This window comes from Neolamprologus brichardi, chromosome 5, assembly GCF_056152115.1.
Source record: "Neolamprologus brichardi isolate AB-2024 chromosome 5, ASM5615211v1, whole genome shotgun sequence".
Classification (NCBI taxonomy): Eukaryota; Metazoa; Chordata; class Actinopteri; order Cichliformes; family Cichlidae; genus Neolamprologus; species Neolamprologus brichardi.
Window position 1 is genome coordinate 4,307,237 of NC_142108.1, and position 19,195 is coordinate 4,326,431.

At 39.6% G+C, this 19,195-nt stretch overlaps 1 protein-coding gene across 1 annotated transcript in view; it reads right to left on the minus strand.

Moving 5' to 3' along the window:
* The window catches only part of cntn6 (contactin 6), a 143,261-nt gene that overhangs the window by 52,930 nt on the left and 71,136 nt on the right, over positions 1-19,195 (minus strand). Inside the window, exons 2-9 of the mRNA XM_087840515.1 lie at positions 18,605-18,665; positions 11,271-11,417; positions 8,253-8,376; positions 7,842-8,017; positions 4,468-4,563; positions 727-930; positions 480-582; positions 153-337 (exon numbers count right to left, since the gene is read on the minus strand). Of these exons, the coding sequence (XP_087696641.1) occupies positions 153-337; positions 480-582; positions 727-930; positions 4,468-4,563; positions 7,842-8,017; positions 8,253-8,376; positions 11,271-11,331 (949 nt within the window). The 5' untranslated portion in view covers positions 11,332-11,417; positions 18,605-18,665. The remainder of the gene's footprint in view (positions 1-152; positions 338-479; positions 583-726; positions 931-4,467; positions 4,564-7,841; positions 8,018-8,252; positions 8,377-11,270; positions 11,418-18,604; positions 18,666-19,195) is intronic.

Genomic DNA, 19,195 nt, shown 5'->3' on the forward strand with positions numbered 1-19,195 from the left:
TAGAACAAACATTAGAAAAAATAATGCTTGAATAAAGGGCTGTTTTCCAATAATTATAGCTCTGACTAAAGGTCTAAATATTACTGAAACAGAAAAAAAAGGTTATTAGTAGACTCCGATAAGAAAGAAGCAAAATGTTCTTCCTTCCTTACTGTGGAATATAAGTTGCCCTCTGGCAACATTTCGTCCTCTGCTGTTTTCGGCTACACACTCGTACACGCCGGCATCCTCTGGGCGAAAATATGGAATTTCCAGAACCCCGCTGGAGTGGTTGATTTTAATCTTGCCAGGGAGTGGATTTCCATCAGCTCTTCTCCATGAGATGGAAGGCACAGGGCTGCGGAGGTCAAACACAAAGAGGTCACGCAGGCCACATTCTCCTGCTCCACCATGACCGGAAAGACTGCTGCTGCCGTGTTTGATAGTAATTGAGGACGCTGCTCTGCAAATATTCCAGTGGACTGTGTTGTGCCACTTACTTTCCTAAGGCAAAGCATTCCAGTTTCACTGACGATCCTTTGGAGACATGAAGGGTGTCAGGAAACTGAACCTCGATCTTTGGCTCGTATTCGCCCATCACCACTGCGCAAGGCATGAAAGGAAAATCATATCATTTAAAACACAAAAGAAGGGCAAGAGCTGTGGCGCAGGTGACAACTAGTTCACTCAAGTGATTTATCTCATAGACTGATAACCACAAGGCAGACTGGTGATGGTGATGCTCACCGTCCCTCCGTACCACCACTGGGGTTGGAGAGCTGAACACTGTTGAGTTGGTCATCATGTTTCTCACTGCGCATGTGTAGTTCCCCGCATCCGATGCTTCAACTTTGGCTATGTACAAGTTTCCCGTCTTCTGAGAAATGAAACGACGAGCATCCTGCCGCAGGAAGCTGCGCTGTCCATTGAAAACCCATGAATATTTGATCTCTGGAATAATGGGAACAGGACATGAAATGCAGATAGTGAGGCACAAAAGAAATAAACTTTCCAGTCACATTTCCAAAATTCCCAGAACAGCAAGACCATTAATGCCTAACACATACATAGATAATTTAAGGACAAAAGTACAGGCCCACCCACACATTACACTTACAGTATGGGAGCTGCTCGGCCATGGACACCCACGCTACAAAGCTTTGGTGCTGATATTAATGCCAGAGGAGATTTGGAGTTCTGCACTTATTGAGTCAGCATGGGATTGGCCACTTTTAACCCTTTAAGACCTACCATAGAACCAAGTCCGCCAGATCTTATATTATATTTTTACATGCTGTAGTGCCATTTTTGGGAGCTATACATCAATACAACCATTATAGCCCAAATTGTATTAATATGTATGCATTAAGTGCATAGTAATTACATAAATTGCAAAAAAGTGCAATAAACTACAAAAAAATTGAAAATCTTTTTTGTTTTTTTAACATATATTTCTAGTTAGAGAAATTTAAGAGGCTTATCCCTCAAAACTGTAAATACAAAAAAGTTGCACAAAATAGTTTCCCACCACAGAAAATTTAGTTTGAGTGTCTTCATAGTTTTATTTTTGAAATACACCAATTTTTATATACTGCAGGAAAAACAAAAATAAATATTGTAATGCAAATTTGCAAAAAAGCAGCATATGCATCAAAATAAACTATTTCCAGCAGTGCAATATGAGTCCTAAGCATCCCAGAAACGACACAGAAAGTCATAAAGTCAAACATTACTTTTAAAAACACCAGTATAGGCTCATGAGGCCCTGATGGTAAAAAACTACATTTCCGCGAAAATGACGTCACTTCCGGTTTCGGGCAGGTCATGGCGGACATGCGATAGTTCACACTGACGTCTATTCCAACATAGGAAGTGTTATGAACAGCTGATCGGATCGGCAAAGCCTGTTTCTGGAATATTATGTTTTTGTTGCTTTTTATGCAATTTTTGCGAAGCCATATGTGGAAGGAAACCGCAACCTTTACATCTTAAGCTGATGGCATAAGATGTAAGTACAACTTCTCCGGTTTCATATGGAAAAAAATTTTTGCGCTAGCTTATGTGGTTGCAGTGCTACCTGGATTTAAAAATAGTTACGCAAAACGGAGCGTGCCCGCTCCGACCGGCTTTAAAGGGTTAAGCACTATAATAATTAATTATTAAAAGGTGTGGACCGACACGTTCACTCTATGTAGTTCATCAGGAAATGAGAAATATATTTTATTTCTCTGTTGAACAATACAAGATGACTTCAAAGCACATAAGAGTTCAAAGTGTTTTTAGTTAAGCCAGGTTAAGATCAGCTGACCTTCTGCTCGGATGTCGACGCACAAACTTATGGTTGAGCATTTTTATAGTATACATGGTGAATTCAACTCCAACAACAATAAGTCATCAAGAATGTTCTTTTTGAGAAAAAAAACCTTTTTGGACATTTTAAATTTAATTTAATAAATAATTGAGCCATTTTTCTTCCTTTATTATCATAAATTTGGGCGTTTATTTTGAGTCGCTCCCCCAAACAACAAATCTGCAGCTGCCTGAAATACTCCAGCGCCCACCTGACTATTTTTCTGCTTTTTAACTGAAAGTTTACAAAGTGTTATTTTTTAAAGCTTTGTGCCTTCACTAGGCTTGAAGCGACATGGGATTGGGTGCTGCGGAAAGGTTAGGTAACATGGGAAGCACTGAGAGATGGGCTAAGGTTGTGCTGACACATCCAGCAAAAGAATAGCCTCTCTGTTTTGACTCGGATCATTGAGTTGCTCAGCGAGGCTGTCATCACAGGGGACCCTAGCAGAAGAATGCAGGTTTGATAAAAGTTGAACCCAGCACTGGCACTTTTTTTTGGCTATACTGGTCAACCCTCCAGCTATCAAAAGTGTACAGAGTTGGTTAGAGTTCTATGTTATGTGTTATAAAAACACTGGAGGATCATATTTTATTCAATTTTTCATTTTTTGATTTGAACAAAAGCAGAGTTTTGGGTTATTTTGGATGGCTTCATTGTTCCTGCCTTATCTGTTGAGCATGTGGAATATGGCAACAACACTTATGGTTATTAGTCTCTAACTTTATTAAAAATTATTCTACACTTCTGAAACAAATAAAAAACACAGAAATTACTGATAAACAGGCCAATGTATGAGTGCAAAGCGCAAAGAAAAGCGAAAGAGAGCTAAGAAGAGTGAGAAGCGTCTGCAGGGAATGCTGAATGAACTTTGCTATTAGTGCAGCCTGCCCGTATCAGACACATGACATTCTGCAGTCAGCCCTTTTGACTGGGCAGATGGTAAAAAAACAGAAAGGGGAAAAAAAAGTCCCACTTGATTTCCTTCAGGGAAAGCTGTGAATTAAAATCATTACAAGGGAAGTCAGGGCAGTAACTGACAGACCTTTCATGATTAGGGACTATCAGAGAGTGGGTCTGTTGAAGAGCTGCAGTCTCACAGCAACAGAGGACTTGCAGGCACATAATCTCATGTCCTCTGACAGAGTTTAACTCACAGAGCAGCTCCTTTTAGGCCGCTTACCTATTGATTGCTCTGAAAAGCTTCAAATGTCTCCTTTTTTAATAAGGTGCATCAGTGTATTCCTCAAGTGGTGCATCAACAAGTATTAAAGAAGTATTTAACATTATGTAAAGGTGGAGGGGAAAAAACACTTTTTTGTTCCATTTTAAAAACACCTCCAGCTACTGTGGCGTTATCACATCGTACAAATCCCATCAAATGTTTCACTATGCTTCATTTAAGAGGAAAAATAAAGAAATTGAGGGGTTTTTTGTTGTTGTTTTTTTTTAAACGGGAAGGGAGGGAATGCTGGAGGGCAAATTGCTAAAGTGTGGATTCCCACGTGGCAGCAGGATTCAGTTGGAAACAGAGAGCGGAGAAAGGCTGGTATGCTGGCGTGAAATTGTGCTGGTGGGCATCGAATGGCTGCAGGAGTGTGGACCACTTTGAGGGTCTGCTAATCAGTAGCACACAGACACATGAGCCGACTCACTGCTGTGCCGCGGGATAAACGCTCCCGCGGCCGCACCAGCCACCGGCAGCCTTTATTACCCGACAGATAACCTGCCCACATCCAGCAAAAAAAGGAAAAAAATGACAGTCGGGGAAGTGGAGCACTGGAGACTTTATAGATGACAGCATGGTCACAGATCATATGGGCAAGAAAAGTGAGCTCAAGGTTAAGAAGTATGAGGCTATGAACTATAGATGAAGGCATGGGTCTGGGCAGGTAGAGCTGCGGCTGATCATAAAAAGTTCCCTGTCTGACAGATAAGGAGAAGTGAGTGGAAAACAGTATGTCACGGTTCTGAGGGAAGAGCTGCAGAAAGAGAAAGTGGGAAGACATAAAAACAAAGAAGACGCTGCAGTGTTACGGCGAGATAATAAGCAGCAGAGTAAGGGAACAATAAAGATTGCTGAGGCAAGCAGGAGTGTGAAAGCACAGCAGACAAAGAGTCAGGAAGGTGCGCTGTACCTCCGTAACGGGGCGGGGGTCCGCAGAGCAGAACAACAGCCTGACCCTCTCTCACCGACACCGTGTTCCTCGTCTTGCTGCTGAAGTTCTGCAGAACTGTTGAGCGCAAAACACATCAATAACTTTTCAGGGTCTGACAGCTGCAATAACTTATTTTACGTGCGGGCGACATCCGAGGGAAGGGCGTTTTAATCCCGCACAACATTTCCCAGTTTGTTCATATCGCTTACAAGTCGAACCCAACAGCCCCCTGTTCATATCACGGCATGCGCTAGAGACCAGGCACAGGGTACACCAAAATGCTCCTCTTCAATCGCGCGTTAGAGATTACTTTCACCTTTAATTAAATGCTGCTGTGCTGCGTGAGACATTAAGCAGTGGGGAGACATATCAATTCCAGCGTCAGAGAAATACCATCAAGTCCCGGGAGGGGAGCAAGCAAATATCAGCGGTTGTCAAACCAGAAATCAACTGATTAAAAGTCCCTCCAAATCAAGACGTGCAGGCTTCATTCCTTCATGCGTTGCATCAGAGCTGCAGACTAGTGCACAGCGGTAACACACTTACTGTAACTGCTGTCATCCGTGTAACACTACTTTTTGTTTTTTGTTGCATTTACTTTTGACATTTTCCAGGTTTAAAAAACAACAGAAAAAAAATTGATGCTGTGCATTAATTAGGTTTTAAAAACCACTAAAGAAGGCAAACAGGAAATGCACTGTTTGACCAAAACAGGAAGTGTTAGACAAAAACAAGACTGGCAATCTCAGTAGCTAAACAAGTGAACAGCTCTTTTTCTGGCAATACTTTACCCTATCCAGTGGAAATATAGTAAGGCCACCAAGTTGTTTCTTTTTTGGTTGCTTCTTTTATGCTCAGTCACACTACAGAAAAAAAATGATGGAAAAATCAGTGCTTGCCTGGTGATTTTTCTGCATGTAGCTGCAGCGACCAACTGGTCAACCAGAAGTTGAGCTTACAACACCCTCAACCTCTGGACAATCACTTTCAATCACAAGGGGACACAGGTTGCATGGTGTAAGGCAGCCTGACTTCTAACAATCATGGTCCGACTGCAGTGAAACAGAGTCAGTCTGCGCTGATGAGCGCAACTCGTCTGCTACACATCTCTTTGCAACAGTTGAATCAACTCAGTTGTTTACCAACGGGCTTTAACAGCAAGGTTTTCGAGCAGCTATGCAGTCCTGTAGCAACTACATCGCTATTTGTTTCTAATATAAGAGGTAAGAGTTGCCATAAATCTGGTCGTGGCGTGGTCACCAACCACAGTTTTAATGAGTGAGTATGAGCCGCCTTCATCCAGTACTTTTGTTAAACTTCTTTGGGCATGTCTTACCTCTACAACAAAGAGAAGTTCAACCCCACAATGTGGCGGGGCGTGGTCTGGACATAACTGCGGATACCGTGCAGGTGCGTGCGCCTTCCCAGCACGGCATCCGCAATCATGTCCCGTCTTAAAATCTGTACTGGTTCCTGTTTTGAGTGTTGTTGTTGGAGTGGTCGGCTGAGCTACGAAACTGCAGCCTTGTGTGTCTGTGAACAGCAACCGAGTGTGTAGATAAAAGTTCATGCTGAAAAGCATGTATGTGTCGTCAGGTCTGCCGTGGGTTCTTTATAGGGCTGGGCTATATCATACCATTCACGGTAATACCGGTGTAATGTTGGGCAACGATGGGAAAATGAAATATCGCGATAGAATATGGGTAAAACGCGCATGCGCAGTGCCTTTATTTACATACGCACATGGCGGCGACGCAGAATGAGAAGAGCGAAAGTGGATCGTTGAATGAAATTGATGAACCAGAATTGGTTTGTAAAAATGCTGCAACTTCAGTGGTGTGGAACTGGTTTAGCTTTCGTCCGTCAGATACACAACAAAGCACTATTTTTGGTAGCGCATGCTAGCGGGCCGTCGTTATTACCGTGTTGTTTGGAAAATACGGCACACTTAAAATCAATCCTTTGATTTTTCTGAAAGTCGACAGTGCCCCTTATAATCCCGTGTGCCTTATGTATGAATTCTGGTTGTGTTTACTGACCTGGAAACGATTTTATGTACACGGCGCTCGAAAATCTGTCAACTGTTTTAGTACGACTTTGCTAAGCTAGAACCCGCACCGCTTGATGGATTGTCGGAGCATTACGGTTATCATAGGCAGGAGCCTCGCGGAGTGATACGTACTGTGCTTCAACATAATATTACCGTATTGTGTGTGTATAACCTCTTTTTAAGTTTTGTGGATATTATACATGGTTATGCTGAGGATATGTCGACCAATTTCCACTGGAAATGCCTTTTGGTTAAACTGTCAGCAAGGAATTTGCACTGTTAAATTTTTATATAACTTTAATGCACATAAAAAACAGCTGCTTGTTTAAGTGAAAACACATTGATGTTTGTTTGTTTTTTGCACTAATAAAGTTTAGGAGTTGTAAAGTATTTTGTCTCGTGTCAATTATATCGTCAGTTATATCCTTATCGTAAATTTTCAAATGTATATCGTGATAAATATTTTTGGTCATATCGCCCTGCTCTGGTTCTTTACACACAGTTTTTATCAGTGATTAATTATTAAAAAACAACTTTGCAAACAAAGGCCAGAACAGTTACATCAGCAAACTTGAATTTGTTAACTTCACAGCTAATTCTTTTTTAATCTGACTCCGTTTCATTGGTCGTCCACGCTGGACCTGCAGAGGCTACACACCTTGTTAGCAGTGCACCACAACAGTTGGCTTATTGCCATACTTAGAAGTTGGCAGATTAAACATGATGAACTTCTCATCAGAGAAGCTTCTGTGGGTCTGAAATAGCTGTTTAATGACCACAAAGCTTACAATATGCTATATTGATAATATTGTACTGGATGTAAATATGTTTTCTATGGAACACTTAGAGGGACATCACAACTATCATTAACAAATTTACTAGCAAAGCATTAAGAGTAACACGAGTATAAAAACTGGGATCAGATTTCAATATTTCTGAATATCTTACCATTCAAATAAGGAAAAACAGCCAAAAACAACCATTATCTCTGTCCAGTATCATGTTCTTGCCCAGAACAGAATACAGAATACTTCTGGGGTTTAGACTCTTGGCCTGACGAATAAAATATTTTTCACCATCTCCTGACATTTTCAAGACCAAATAAATCAAATGATTAACCAGGGAAATTCTAATAGAGATAAATGGAATTACTCATCGGTCGCAGCCCCACTCTAACTGTTTTGCATTCCGTTGAGTCACACATAATATCACACCGAGTCAAAGTGGGGTGGGAGAGTGGGATTTTTTTTTCACTGCTGTGACAGTATATGCATATTTAAAAAAAAAATCAGAATCAACTCACATGCAAACTGGACTTTTGCCTCCCTGCTGACGACAGTCCCGAATGTGTTGGTGGCAATGCACTGATACACTCCCCCGTGATTGATGACATGAGGGTTACTGATCAGCAGGTTCCCCTCGACAAGGCTGTAGTTTAGATCTGAGTCCGTGTTTATGTCTCTTCCATCTACCTTCCACCTGCACAGACAGACTGATGAAGACTGAGGCATTGGCACCATCAATGAAAAGTGACGCTGGCCAAGAACATGTAGCTTTCCTGCTTTTCCAGAAAGCATCGCACAAGGAGACCAACGAATAAACACAAATACTTGTAGTGAACGACTGCATTAAAATATAAATGGGTTCTGTAAATTTGATCCCACACGCTGTAGTCTCACTTTGTAGATAAACAAAAAGCTGTCAAACCACTCACCTATAACGCGGAGGTGGGTTCCCTTTTGCTTTGCAGTTAATAAACACCTGCTTATCATCAGTGCTCATTGGGAAAATACTGTCGCTAGGCTCCTGGGTGAAGACGGGACCATGGCGTGTATTCTCTGCAGAGAGAGAACAAAAAACAAGAAAAATACAATGAAAAAAAAGCACTCATTGCTCAGAAAACTGTGTGTGAACTTAACACCTATTGTAATTAGCTGCCAACATGGCTCCTTGAGCAGATCCTGCATTTAATAAACGTTCTCGTGCACATGTCATGAGGCAGATAATACATTATGATGAAAGAGCAATTAACCAAAGATAGCCCTCAAGCATTTTGGCTAACTGACTGAGTTTTTCCTCCTCTCCCGTCCTCATTCTTACACATCCACAGTTATGATTGTAAATCTGTGCAGCACATAAATACATTTGAGTAACACATGGCTGAAATGTTACTACTACCATTACTACTACTAATAATAAGAAGAACAAGAACAAGAAGAAACAAAATGCATCATCATTAGTAATCATATCATTGGTCAACATGTTTTCAGTGGTATATATGGTATGTATTTCACTGGTGCTACTTCTATGTGTCACAATGCTTTCAACAGTGTACTGTGAAAGGAAATAAAATCTATTGAGGCGTATTTTCATATGCTTTAAAAAACATGTTTCTTTATCTCGCAGCTTTACAGATTTCCTTTCCTTTTGATTTGAAACTTGATACTTGAAACATTCCAATTTGTTCTGATTTCATGAAAAGTGGACGAATAGTTTAGTGCCGAAAATTTAGCCGACAAAATGTATTTTAGCCATTTCTGGTCTCAAGCTGACAAAGTAGCATATCATAAAAATCAGAGTCAAACAACAATTTTAAGCATCTTTTTCAGTTTCACGTCTTTTCAGCCACTCTATTCCTGGAAATCACTGGCTAGCTGGCTTCCTCTTAATGATATCACACACACTGTAAAAGATGGCAAACATTTCCCAAGCACAGCTGAAACTATGACTTCTGGCAAAGCAGCTTCTACAGTATTGAATCAATAGTCCAAATATAAACGAGAGTGTTGAGCTTGTGATTATTGCAAACATTTCTAACATGTTTTTGCTCCGTCTTTGGAGGCCGTTGAGTGCAGATTGATGGGAAAACTTCTTTTTATTAAAATGTCAAAAGACAACAAATACATGAAAGTACAGAAAAGCAAAACGCAGAATCCAGTTTAAGCTGAATTACATGTCGAGAATAATTAGAAAGATGGACAAGTAACCCAGCTGGCTAATTGAATTATGTTTTATTTCATCTTTGCTTTAATGCAAGCAGGATAACTTGGTTAAGATGTTTACACGAGAGCCGCAGTAATCAAAGTAGTGCCCCATTCTGCTTATAATCTAATTAAACGAGCGGATGCAAAGCTGTATACATGTTGTCTGAGCATGCATGTCTGCTCTGTGAAGCTTGTTGTTTTACTTTCCTCCAGCCAAACTATCAATACACAGGAGTAATTAACTGATATTGCACTAATTAGTCCCGTGAAATCTATCGTTTCTTTAGCAGATGCACGGCCACACTGTGGCACTCGCCCTCCCTTTCCTCCGACCACGTGTGTCATATGCCCAAGCTGCACAGCAGCGCTGCTCCGGGGGAAAAAAAAATTGTCCATTTGTCTTCTGGTGCACTTGAAAGGATGAGGTGCTTTTCTTTTATAATACAGTCTTTAACCTTGACTAGGACAAAACGCGCTCCCTCCCACACCATCATCACCATCATCCTAATGAGAGTGGGAGTCTTTGCCTCTGGTAAGGGCCTTGTTTCCCCAACCTCTGAGGGAGGTGCTTCATTTTTTTACCCTGTTTGCGGTGTCCTTTAAATTAAACAAATTAATGACCCTTTAACAGCGGGGCTATTTCACCTGGGGAAACGACTGGGTTGGTTTGAGTTTGTGCTCGCGAACAGACCTGCCCTGAGAACACGCCAACTGGACTGACCACCAGCACACATGAACACACACATACAAATTAATTAGATTTAATTAATTAATTAGATTTCCTGGGAATGCAAGTGAATGTGCGCTCCGTAGTGAGCGCATGTATGTAGAGTATAGCGTGCAATGACTTGTGCATAACCCTCTATTCTCTGCTCTGTGACTGCAGACTACATTATGCGCCTCGGTGAAAATGCTGACTTGAGTCGAGGCTCTAAATCAATGGGAATGCAAGCATAAATAACAATACAACAGACCCCACTCCATATGCTGTATAAATTTAAATGTATTTTTTGATGCCTTGTAAACGGTTGGCTTGAGTTGAGTATACAGTATATTCTTCAAATGTGACTGTCACCACTAAATCTCTACGCTGCGCAGGTTGCCATGTTCAGAGCTCTTAGTGAGATTTTAATGCCTTAGGAAAATAAAGTCTAACGCTCATCTGCTTTTCTCAAAGAGCATCTCAGCACACTGCGAACCTGTGCTACTGGGGAAGAGGCACAGAATAATTGAGTGTTGAGGAAAGAGTTAGTATGGATTTTACAGTGCTCTGCCACAATTCATGGAAGTGGCAGCAGCTGGACATAAAGCAAGAAAATTGCATAATAAAACAGCGAGGCATAAAAAGACAAGAGACAGTGAGTCCCACACCGGATGCGAGTCTCTTTTCAAATGTTGGTCTTAACAATGATTCACATCATGAGTCTGAGGTGCTCTGAAAGGAAAATATGAACTGTGATTGTGGCTTAGCGCTATTATCAAAATTTCGATATGGTGATGCACAAAAGTTTTACTATTTCCTACTAAACAGTCTAAACACTGATTTTAATGAACAAATTGGATCAAATTGGTGGATTTTACCCACAAGCAAAACTAATAGAGTGATTTTTGAGGTTTCTATCTTTCGGTTTGATGTGCAATAGTAACATAAACACGCATTAAGTAAAGGGAAGCCCTTCCTTGCTCGAGATCCACTGTATTCATATTAGGTGTGTGTTATAAAAAGGCGACTTCAATTGGCATCTCACCAGCAAGGCACTCTTTGAGTGACAGAAGGATTAACAGTTCCCATGGCAACAACATCTTCATTTTCCAAGGTCAAAGATTCTCCTTCTTCCCATCCAGTTGCCAGAGAGTGCAGAATATTTCCTGGGCAAACGCTCCTCCGTTTGGCTCTGAAAGAGATGGAAGGTAAATGTGTTGCTGTGAAGATGAGGAGATGCAGTCTACATCGAGCCTGCTGGGGAAGAGAAAAAAAATAATAAAAAGATGGAACTTGTGGAAAACCGGTGAGCCATTAATAATTCATTCAACCAAATAAGCAGAGCCAAAATCCCATGCCGAAAGGCCAGCTAGCAGTCGATGGGGGAGCTGATATTTGGTGTACACGCTGCTACACTATCTCCAAGAGAAAGTCGAGCAGAAAACCCCCCAAACTGTACAATATGTGTGGTAAGTTTATCACACTGATGAATGGAAACAGACATATTATTGGAGAAAAGCTTCAAACTTTTGACATTAACTTAGAATTAATAAGCAAATTTTTAATTGTTTGGGACTCTGTCGAGTCGGATTATGTGTAATAAAGAGGTAATAACACATATAGCTGCTTTTGAGTAGCTCTATTGTTCAACATATTGTATCTAGACATAACATCTGCCCTGTTTTTAAAATGATCAGCGGCTCAAATATCTAAGAGTCACACAGAAATACCAGCTGATTTTTGCAGCTCCAAGGAGCATTTTAGTTTATTATTATTTAGCTCCCGCAACCTATTTTGTCACGCGTACCTTATTCATTAGTGGCTTCTTGCAAACACAAGAGGAAGGAGTTCTCAGGTAGCAGCTATAGCGGGGGCACAAGCATTTTAGAGCTGATTAGCCAAATATTTACCTCAGGAGACGGTGGTCTTGAATTTGTCAAATGAAGCGAACTTGTAATGAATGCTAATGTTGCTTCATATGTAATTAGGCATGTGTTTGTTTACAAGTTAAACATAACAACTAAATGTTAATAATATGCCAGTTTTGTGTTTACAGCTTGTTTTTCCTTGCAATGTAAATGTGTGGACACAGTAGACTAATGATTTAAAGCTGTGTAAACAGAGCCTGACATCTTTGTGACATGCTATTAGCGCCTGTGTTGAAAGAAAAAGGAAATATATAGTATAACTGCTATAAGGGTACATGAGTTTATGCTATTTTGTTGCATTATTGTCATTAGTTTGGTTTTACACACGTTATATATATTTGAAAAGAGTTTTGTGCATGTGTGAAGCTTCTACGGTCTTTTTCTTTTATTTCATTTTATTCTATATTATATTTGGACAAAAGACGTGAAAGCTTCAGTGCTTCAGTCAAGAAGTAGTGCTTTGGGGTCATGTGACTAAAACAGTAAGGACGATGCTGTCATGTATATAGGCTACTTTTCTTACATTTGAAACAAACACATAATATTCTTTTAAATACTGAAAACAGGGGAATGAATTCTTCTCTGATTTATAGAACAAATTTATAGATTGGCAGATTTATAGATCAAATATTCAGAGTGAACATCTGTGCAAACGATGTGCTTGGAAAGAGTTGGTCATGCTGAATCTTAGCCTGTGTGTGACCGCAGTACGTGTTTAAATCTGACTGAGTTATGACTTGGAAATGAAGTTCAACCACTGATGCAAATTGCGACACTCGGTTACCGAGCTTCTATTTGTCTGCATGAGCCTCTGTGCTGCACATGGCTGTGTTGATCATGATTCAAATCAGCAGGTCAGACTAAAATAACAAACGTGACGTTTTGGATCACTGTCTGGAGGCTGCCTGTTCAACTTGCTAACTATATTTGACTCTCCGTTCATGGAAAACAAAGCAGAATCCACAAAGCTGACACAGCATTTACATAACATGCACCTAAAAATGTACCAAATTGAACTCTGACCCCAAACATTATTAGACCGCCTGCCATATGATAAGAGATACGGATATGCTGACCCCCAAGATTTATTAAGTACATGTTTACCACACATTTTGCCTTCAAGAAAGTTTTACATTGTACTAATGTTTAACACACCGTTTTAACTTATAAAAGCTTAACTTGTATGTAAAATATAAAAACAAAACTCAATTAAAAAGAGTCAGAAAACCTCCCGAGTTCTTTTTTCCAGGTGTAAGTATTTGCTCATTTTGTACTCTGCAGTGAAGAATGGCCCCTCACTCGTCTTGAACCTGCAGTCTTGCTCTGCAGCTGCTTTAAATGCTTGTTTGACGTTGCTGCCAAAGGATTTTTAACCACTTACTAAAAGTGGGGTTTTTCAGCAGCAAAGGGAATGTTTAAATGCTCTGTAAAAACAAATAACTAAAAGAAGAAGAAATTAGCATATTTTAACACATTTGGACTAAAGTTCAGGCAACTTGAAGTTTCCTGTTATGATACAATCTACATCAGATGGGATGTATTCCCGCCTTGAGTTGAGTAAAGTATAAACACTATACCCTCCTAGTTTCAAACAGATCTTTTCCTATAGAAGGGAAACGCCATAACCACTCGAATCAAGGTTCTTTATGTTGCTACAGCTGTATTTATAAACCACTGTCAAATAAGAGAGTTCAACTACTGAGCTTCAACTGCTTCAAAAAATGAATTAAAATGAACTGTATTGTTGTCAGACAACAAGTAAAATGAAAATGCATGACTGAGTGATCAAGCCTGTGGCAAAAAACCTCTTTTTCTTTTTTTACTTTCCCTCTAAACAATATAATATTGAGGTGTCAACAAACAGCAATTGAGGTATTAAATGTGGTTTTGGAGAATTATTACATCCCTAATATCCAGCGTTTGATACATTTCCAGTGATTAAACAAAATGTCAGTGTTGTACAACAATGCCACAAAGGCAAAGAGGGAACGCATACTGAAAGCTAAATTGTGTTTGTATGCGTACAACACTAACTACAGTGAACAAGAACAGTTAAAACTTGTACATTCACCTTAGTTTTACTGGCGATCAGATTGACTGAGTGCTGCTCAGACAAGTGCAAACCACGTGCACTCATGATGAGCACATGGATGATAGTCTTATCTGCACGGTTTCCTCGAGGGTAACTTAGCCTCCTGCAGTCTTCTTCTTTAGTAGTCTTCTGTGTAACTCAAAAATCCCTGTTACACAGCTTTGAGAAAGTCTACTACTGTAAGGTGAAGTTTGTTAGACTGGCAAGGTTGTTGTAAATTTTGGAGATAAATAAATTTGAAAACCTTACTTGAATCAACGATTGCTAGCTGCAGTTAATCAAGACAAAAACACAAACAAACAAAAAAAAAACCAGGTGCTAAAACAGATAACGTCCACAACTTCAACTATTCCTTTTCTTTTTATTTCATCTCAATTCTTCTAATAATTTGGTCCGGACAGATGAACGTAAGAAAAACGCAAATCAAAATCATGAATAGAAGAAGGGAGAATGGACGTGTAGGGAGGAAATGCGGTCAATTTTTTCTTCTCTCTATTATTTATTCCGAGAGAGCTCAGTAGTGTTCATTCAAGCTTCGTCTTGTCAGTCACCATCATTGATTTGGTTTCCACTTTTTTAACCTTCAGCCTTTTTGTTTGTCATCCTGCCCACAGCCTTGTCATGAGTCTCAATCAAATACGGAAGGACTGATCAATAAAAGTTGTGGTTGATGTCTTTCCTTATGAGACTCACTAGATTGATGCCTTTCCTGTTGTGCAGAAATGCAATGAAGAAACTTTATCCATCTAACAACTGAAGCCAGTCTTTTGACCTACTTAGGCTTCTGAGGTGTGAAATGTTCCCTTCTTTCAATAAACTGCCTCGCGTTGTGCTATTCTCAGCCTACTTTAGAGTCTGAGGTAATTATATGTTGATTAAGGTGCTGGATGAAGAGATTCTAAATGAATGACACCAAGCTGCATATGGTAATTACAGTTAGATGCGAGGCTTTTATTTTGGCCCAGAAGACACTTTCAATCGACGTGAAATGTTTTCCAGACATTTTGTCAAAATGCCTATCTGTGATCAATGCTGCTATAGACCAGCACCTGTAAGTAATTCCTAATCAATATGTTTTAAATTCAGACACACTTGCTAAGTGCCATGTGAGCAGAACTCAGAACAAGTCAAATTAGACTTGGATGAAAACACTGAAAAAGCAGATCTTTTGCTTCTTTGCTTCTCACTGACAGTTACTACTTTTTAAAGTTCTTGCTTAGAGACTTTCAGAGATTTGAAAGCTCATATAAGAAGATAAGAAGATCGTGCTACACTCTTTGAGTTATAGCTTGTAGATAGGACTGCATTATCTATATTAATCCTCCCATCATTCATTTTAGCATGTGAGTCAAAGACAGACCATTTGCCAATATGAAAATATAAGATTAGGAATTAGAGTCGTTGGTATTTCATGGATTGTGAGGATATGAAACCATTAAAGCCAATAGGAGAGGTTGCCTAACAAGCCCCTGCAGCCTAAAGTCATTAGTAGACTTGCTCTGCTCGCTGACCGATGTTAATTTATGTTCAGTCGTCCACTTTCACTTTTGGGATGATCAACTTTATTCTGTCCACTTGCAAACCCCCTCGTTTGTTCAGCATTCAAAGTCGGGCTCAAGGATTCTGGTCGCATTTAGCAATAGACAGTAGCTATTTATGCGTAGTGCAGAGGCCCCAATCCCATAAGGTATATAAGTGAGGGAGCGGGCACTGTTCCCGTCTCAGACAGCACAAGTCTCTTTTAATGATGCATAGGTCCTTGGCATCCTCAGGGAGGATGTGTTTCTTGGTCACAGTCCAGAAATTTAAAGCAGTTGCTTGTGATCGCCATGATTAATTTATATACCCTAGAAAAAATACAATGGTAATAATTCTTGTGCCCAGTGGATGATGGTCGCAGGTGTTGGAAATACCAAATGGGATGAGGCCAAGCTAATGGTGCCTGGAAGGGAAACTATCTGTCAAGGATAATCCCTAATACTGTAACACCCAGCATAGATAATGTCCTTTCCCCCACCTCTCTCCCCTCACTGCCCATGATATTGAGATAACGGTGCTAAAATGATTACATGAGGAATGGGTACTGACACGGATAAATCTGTGTATCCAGAGTGAAGTTTTGCCTGGTTTAACATTTAGTGAAGATTACCTTTCCCACTCTGAAACAGCCAAACTAAGCTAAGAATAAAAGGGTGGGGGATGCCCTGTGAACTCCAGTGAACCACGTTCCACTTCATTACACTCTGAGTAATTGGTTAAATATGTGACTACAGAAAATTAACTTTGCCAGCCTTGCGAGAGGTAATTAAGGCATTTTTTCCTCTTTTTTTGGAGCAGGGAGGACAACCAAGATAAACGCAACATTCAGCATCACACAGAGCCAGGTAAAGACAAAGTACCAACAGCCTGAAAACACATCCTCACTCCCTGATTGTTCAGTAATTATATGGTACGCTAATGCTCATATCAATATATGCCTTCACTGTAGAGCTGTCACTTCAAAGTCTTTGTTTTATCTTATCCAAGCTGTAAATATCCACAAACCCACCTGATCTCAGATTACAGTCCATCTTAAATCCCATCAGCCACAAGGGAGCGTGAGCAGTGCTGCAGCTCAGGTGGCAGACTGTCACTCATTGTACAAGTGCATATTACAAACACTGAGTAGGAGAAGGAGAAGAATATTGAAAGCTAACACCCTGCCAGTTCAATACAGACTTAGCAAACAGAACTATACATGAAGTTAGGGCGTGGAAGGACCAGAAAGACCTCAGATGTGAGGTGAATACTTATAAATGCTCAAGGAAAGAAGATACAGAATTCTCAGCTATCTTTTGTCAACTTTTGCTTTTCATGCGGCAGGGTTAGGCCAGAATTTGTGATCAGTTGTATAGTTGGAAATGTTCCTACCAGTTTTCTGAAGCTGAAGGTTTCAGATAACCTTACAAAGAAGGACAGAACCATCCTTTAAGCAGTCATGATTTCCTGAGTTGATTTTTTTTGTCTCCAGAGGACCTGAGCCATTAACCAGTGAGGTAATGTCTGCTAGCTCCATTTTACATTTTTAAGAAACATCCGGGTTACGTTAAGTACAGCTCCTAAATGATGCTCGTAAGGCCGCTGAGGAGGTGAAAGATGCTAGAGCTCCAAAACTGCTGTAAAGTTAGCAAGCTAGTTGCGGCTAATGTGGTAAGGCGGGAATGCTACCAATATCAAATTCCCATCCATTAAGGCAAAGTCAGTACATTTAGATGTAAATCTACAGTAGGTTAAACACCTTCAGTACAATGTGATGAGTATGCACAACCTTAAAGTAAAGGGGTGTTTACTTTTAGTAACGTAAAAATACTGTGATTGGTTACTTTTCTCAGTAACACTGTAACATCAACGCTAACACTGTGGAACAAATATACACTGGCTTTAGCTTTCATGTCCTGCAATTGGGGTGAGAAATATAGTAAAACTTCAAAATAATATTGCTTTATATGTACTTTTTTCATGTCAGTCATGTCGTAATCTCTGGTGTGATCTCAGTTTCGCTCTACTGTAAGCATAGTTTGGGTGTGAATTTTATGCTGTAATAATGAATGTAAATTGTTTTTACTGGATGAATGAAAGTTAGTATCATTTATCAATACTGTATGTCTGACAGATGGTTTGTATCTCACCTTGCTACAACAACTCAACAGTATTAGAGTAAAACATATAATGGGAAATATGGAGGAAGAAAATGAGGTGTGAGGATGGGGAAACTGATTTAAGCAACTTTATATTGGGTTTCTTTACTATTAACGAAATGTTTCTATCACAATTACTCATTGCTTTATATAATTTGTCATTATTGTGGCCTCTTATCCTAATAATTTAATATTATCCAGATATATACATTTTAGTTACCAAACAAATTTCTGGGGATTATGTTGGTAAACAAGTTGTTTTACTGAAATACAACTACACTAATATTTTTTGGGGAAACTGTATTTTAAATAGACTTACCTTCACATTTAATCTTCAAACTAGCTCATCAGGGAAGTAAAGTTAGAAAATAGCCCCTTTTGACTAGCATAGCAACAACAACATCAAAGTGTCTTTATTTATTGACTGGATGTTTTAGACGAATAGCTTTACCTCTGCAAACCTAAAAAGTGTAATACTTTAAATACTTAAAAAATAGTAAATTGAGAATTGCTAGGACAGAACATACATCTGCCTACCCACACATTCCCAGGAAGAGCAGATTATGCTACTACAGTTCCTTTACCTGGAAAAACAGTAATTTATTGTCAGTCAGTCATTTATAGCATGCAATAAATCACAAAGGCCAAAGACAAGCATGTTTCACACTGATTGAATACTCACAGGAAGTAGAGTCTGCTTGCTCTTTCCTTCACAGGTAAGACACAATCAGTCCTTTGGCCAGCTAAGAAAAAAAACAGAGGAAATGTTGAGTGATTGTAATAATACTTTCATGACAAGACAATTCAAACTGAGTTTAAATGCAACCATACAATCTGCACAACCAAACAGGCTATTCCTTTAAAATCCCCTAGATTGAAGGCACAAAGTGATGCAAGATTAATAAGTGATATGTTTCTAAAGAAAATGTACATCGGAGAGTTGCTGCAAATAATTATGTGAGGGAAAAACCTTCAGATACATAGATCTGCAGGAATCAGAATAAACGCTTTATCCTGTCACAGTGTTGAATTCTTTTTATAATTATATTATATGAAAATAATAATTTTGCTGCTCGCAGTAGGATGGCTAAAACAACAATTCATCCTTCGGCCAAATGTAATATCTGTTCAATGTGTTTTTTCAATCAGCATTTAAAAATCAAACAGAGCAGCTGTTCCTTTGTTGTACAATAAGTTGTGAATACTGATAGATTGGATGCATTTCTATAGTGTCCTTGTTTCTATCAGTGATTCATTCTCTAGCTCAAGTGAG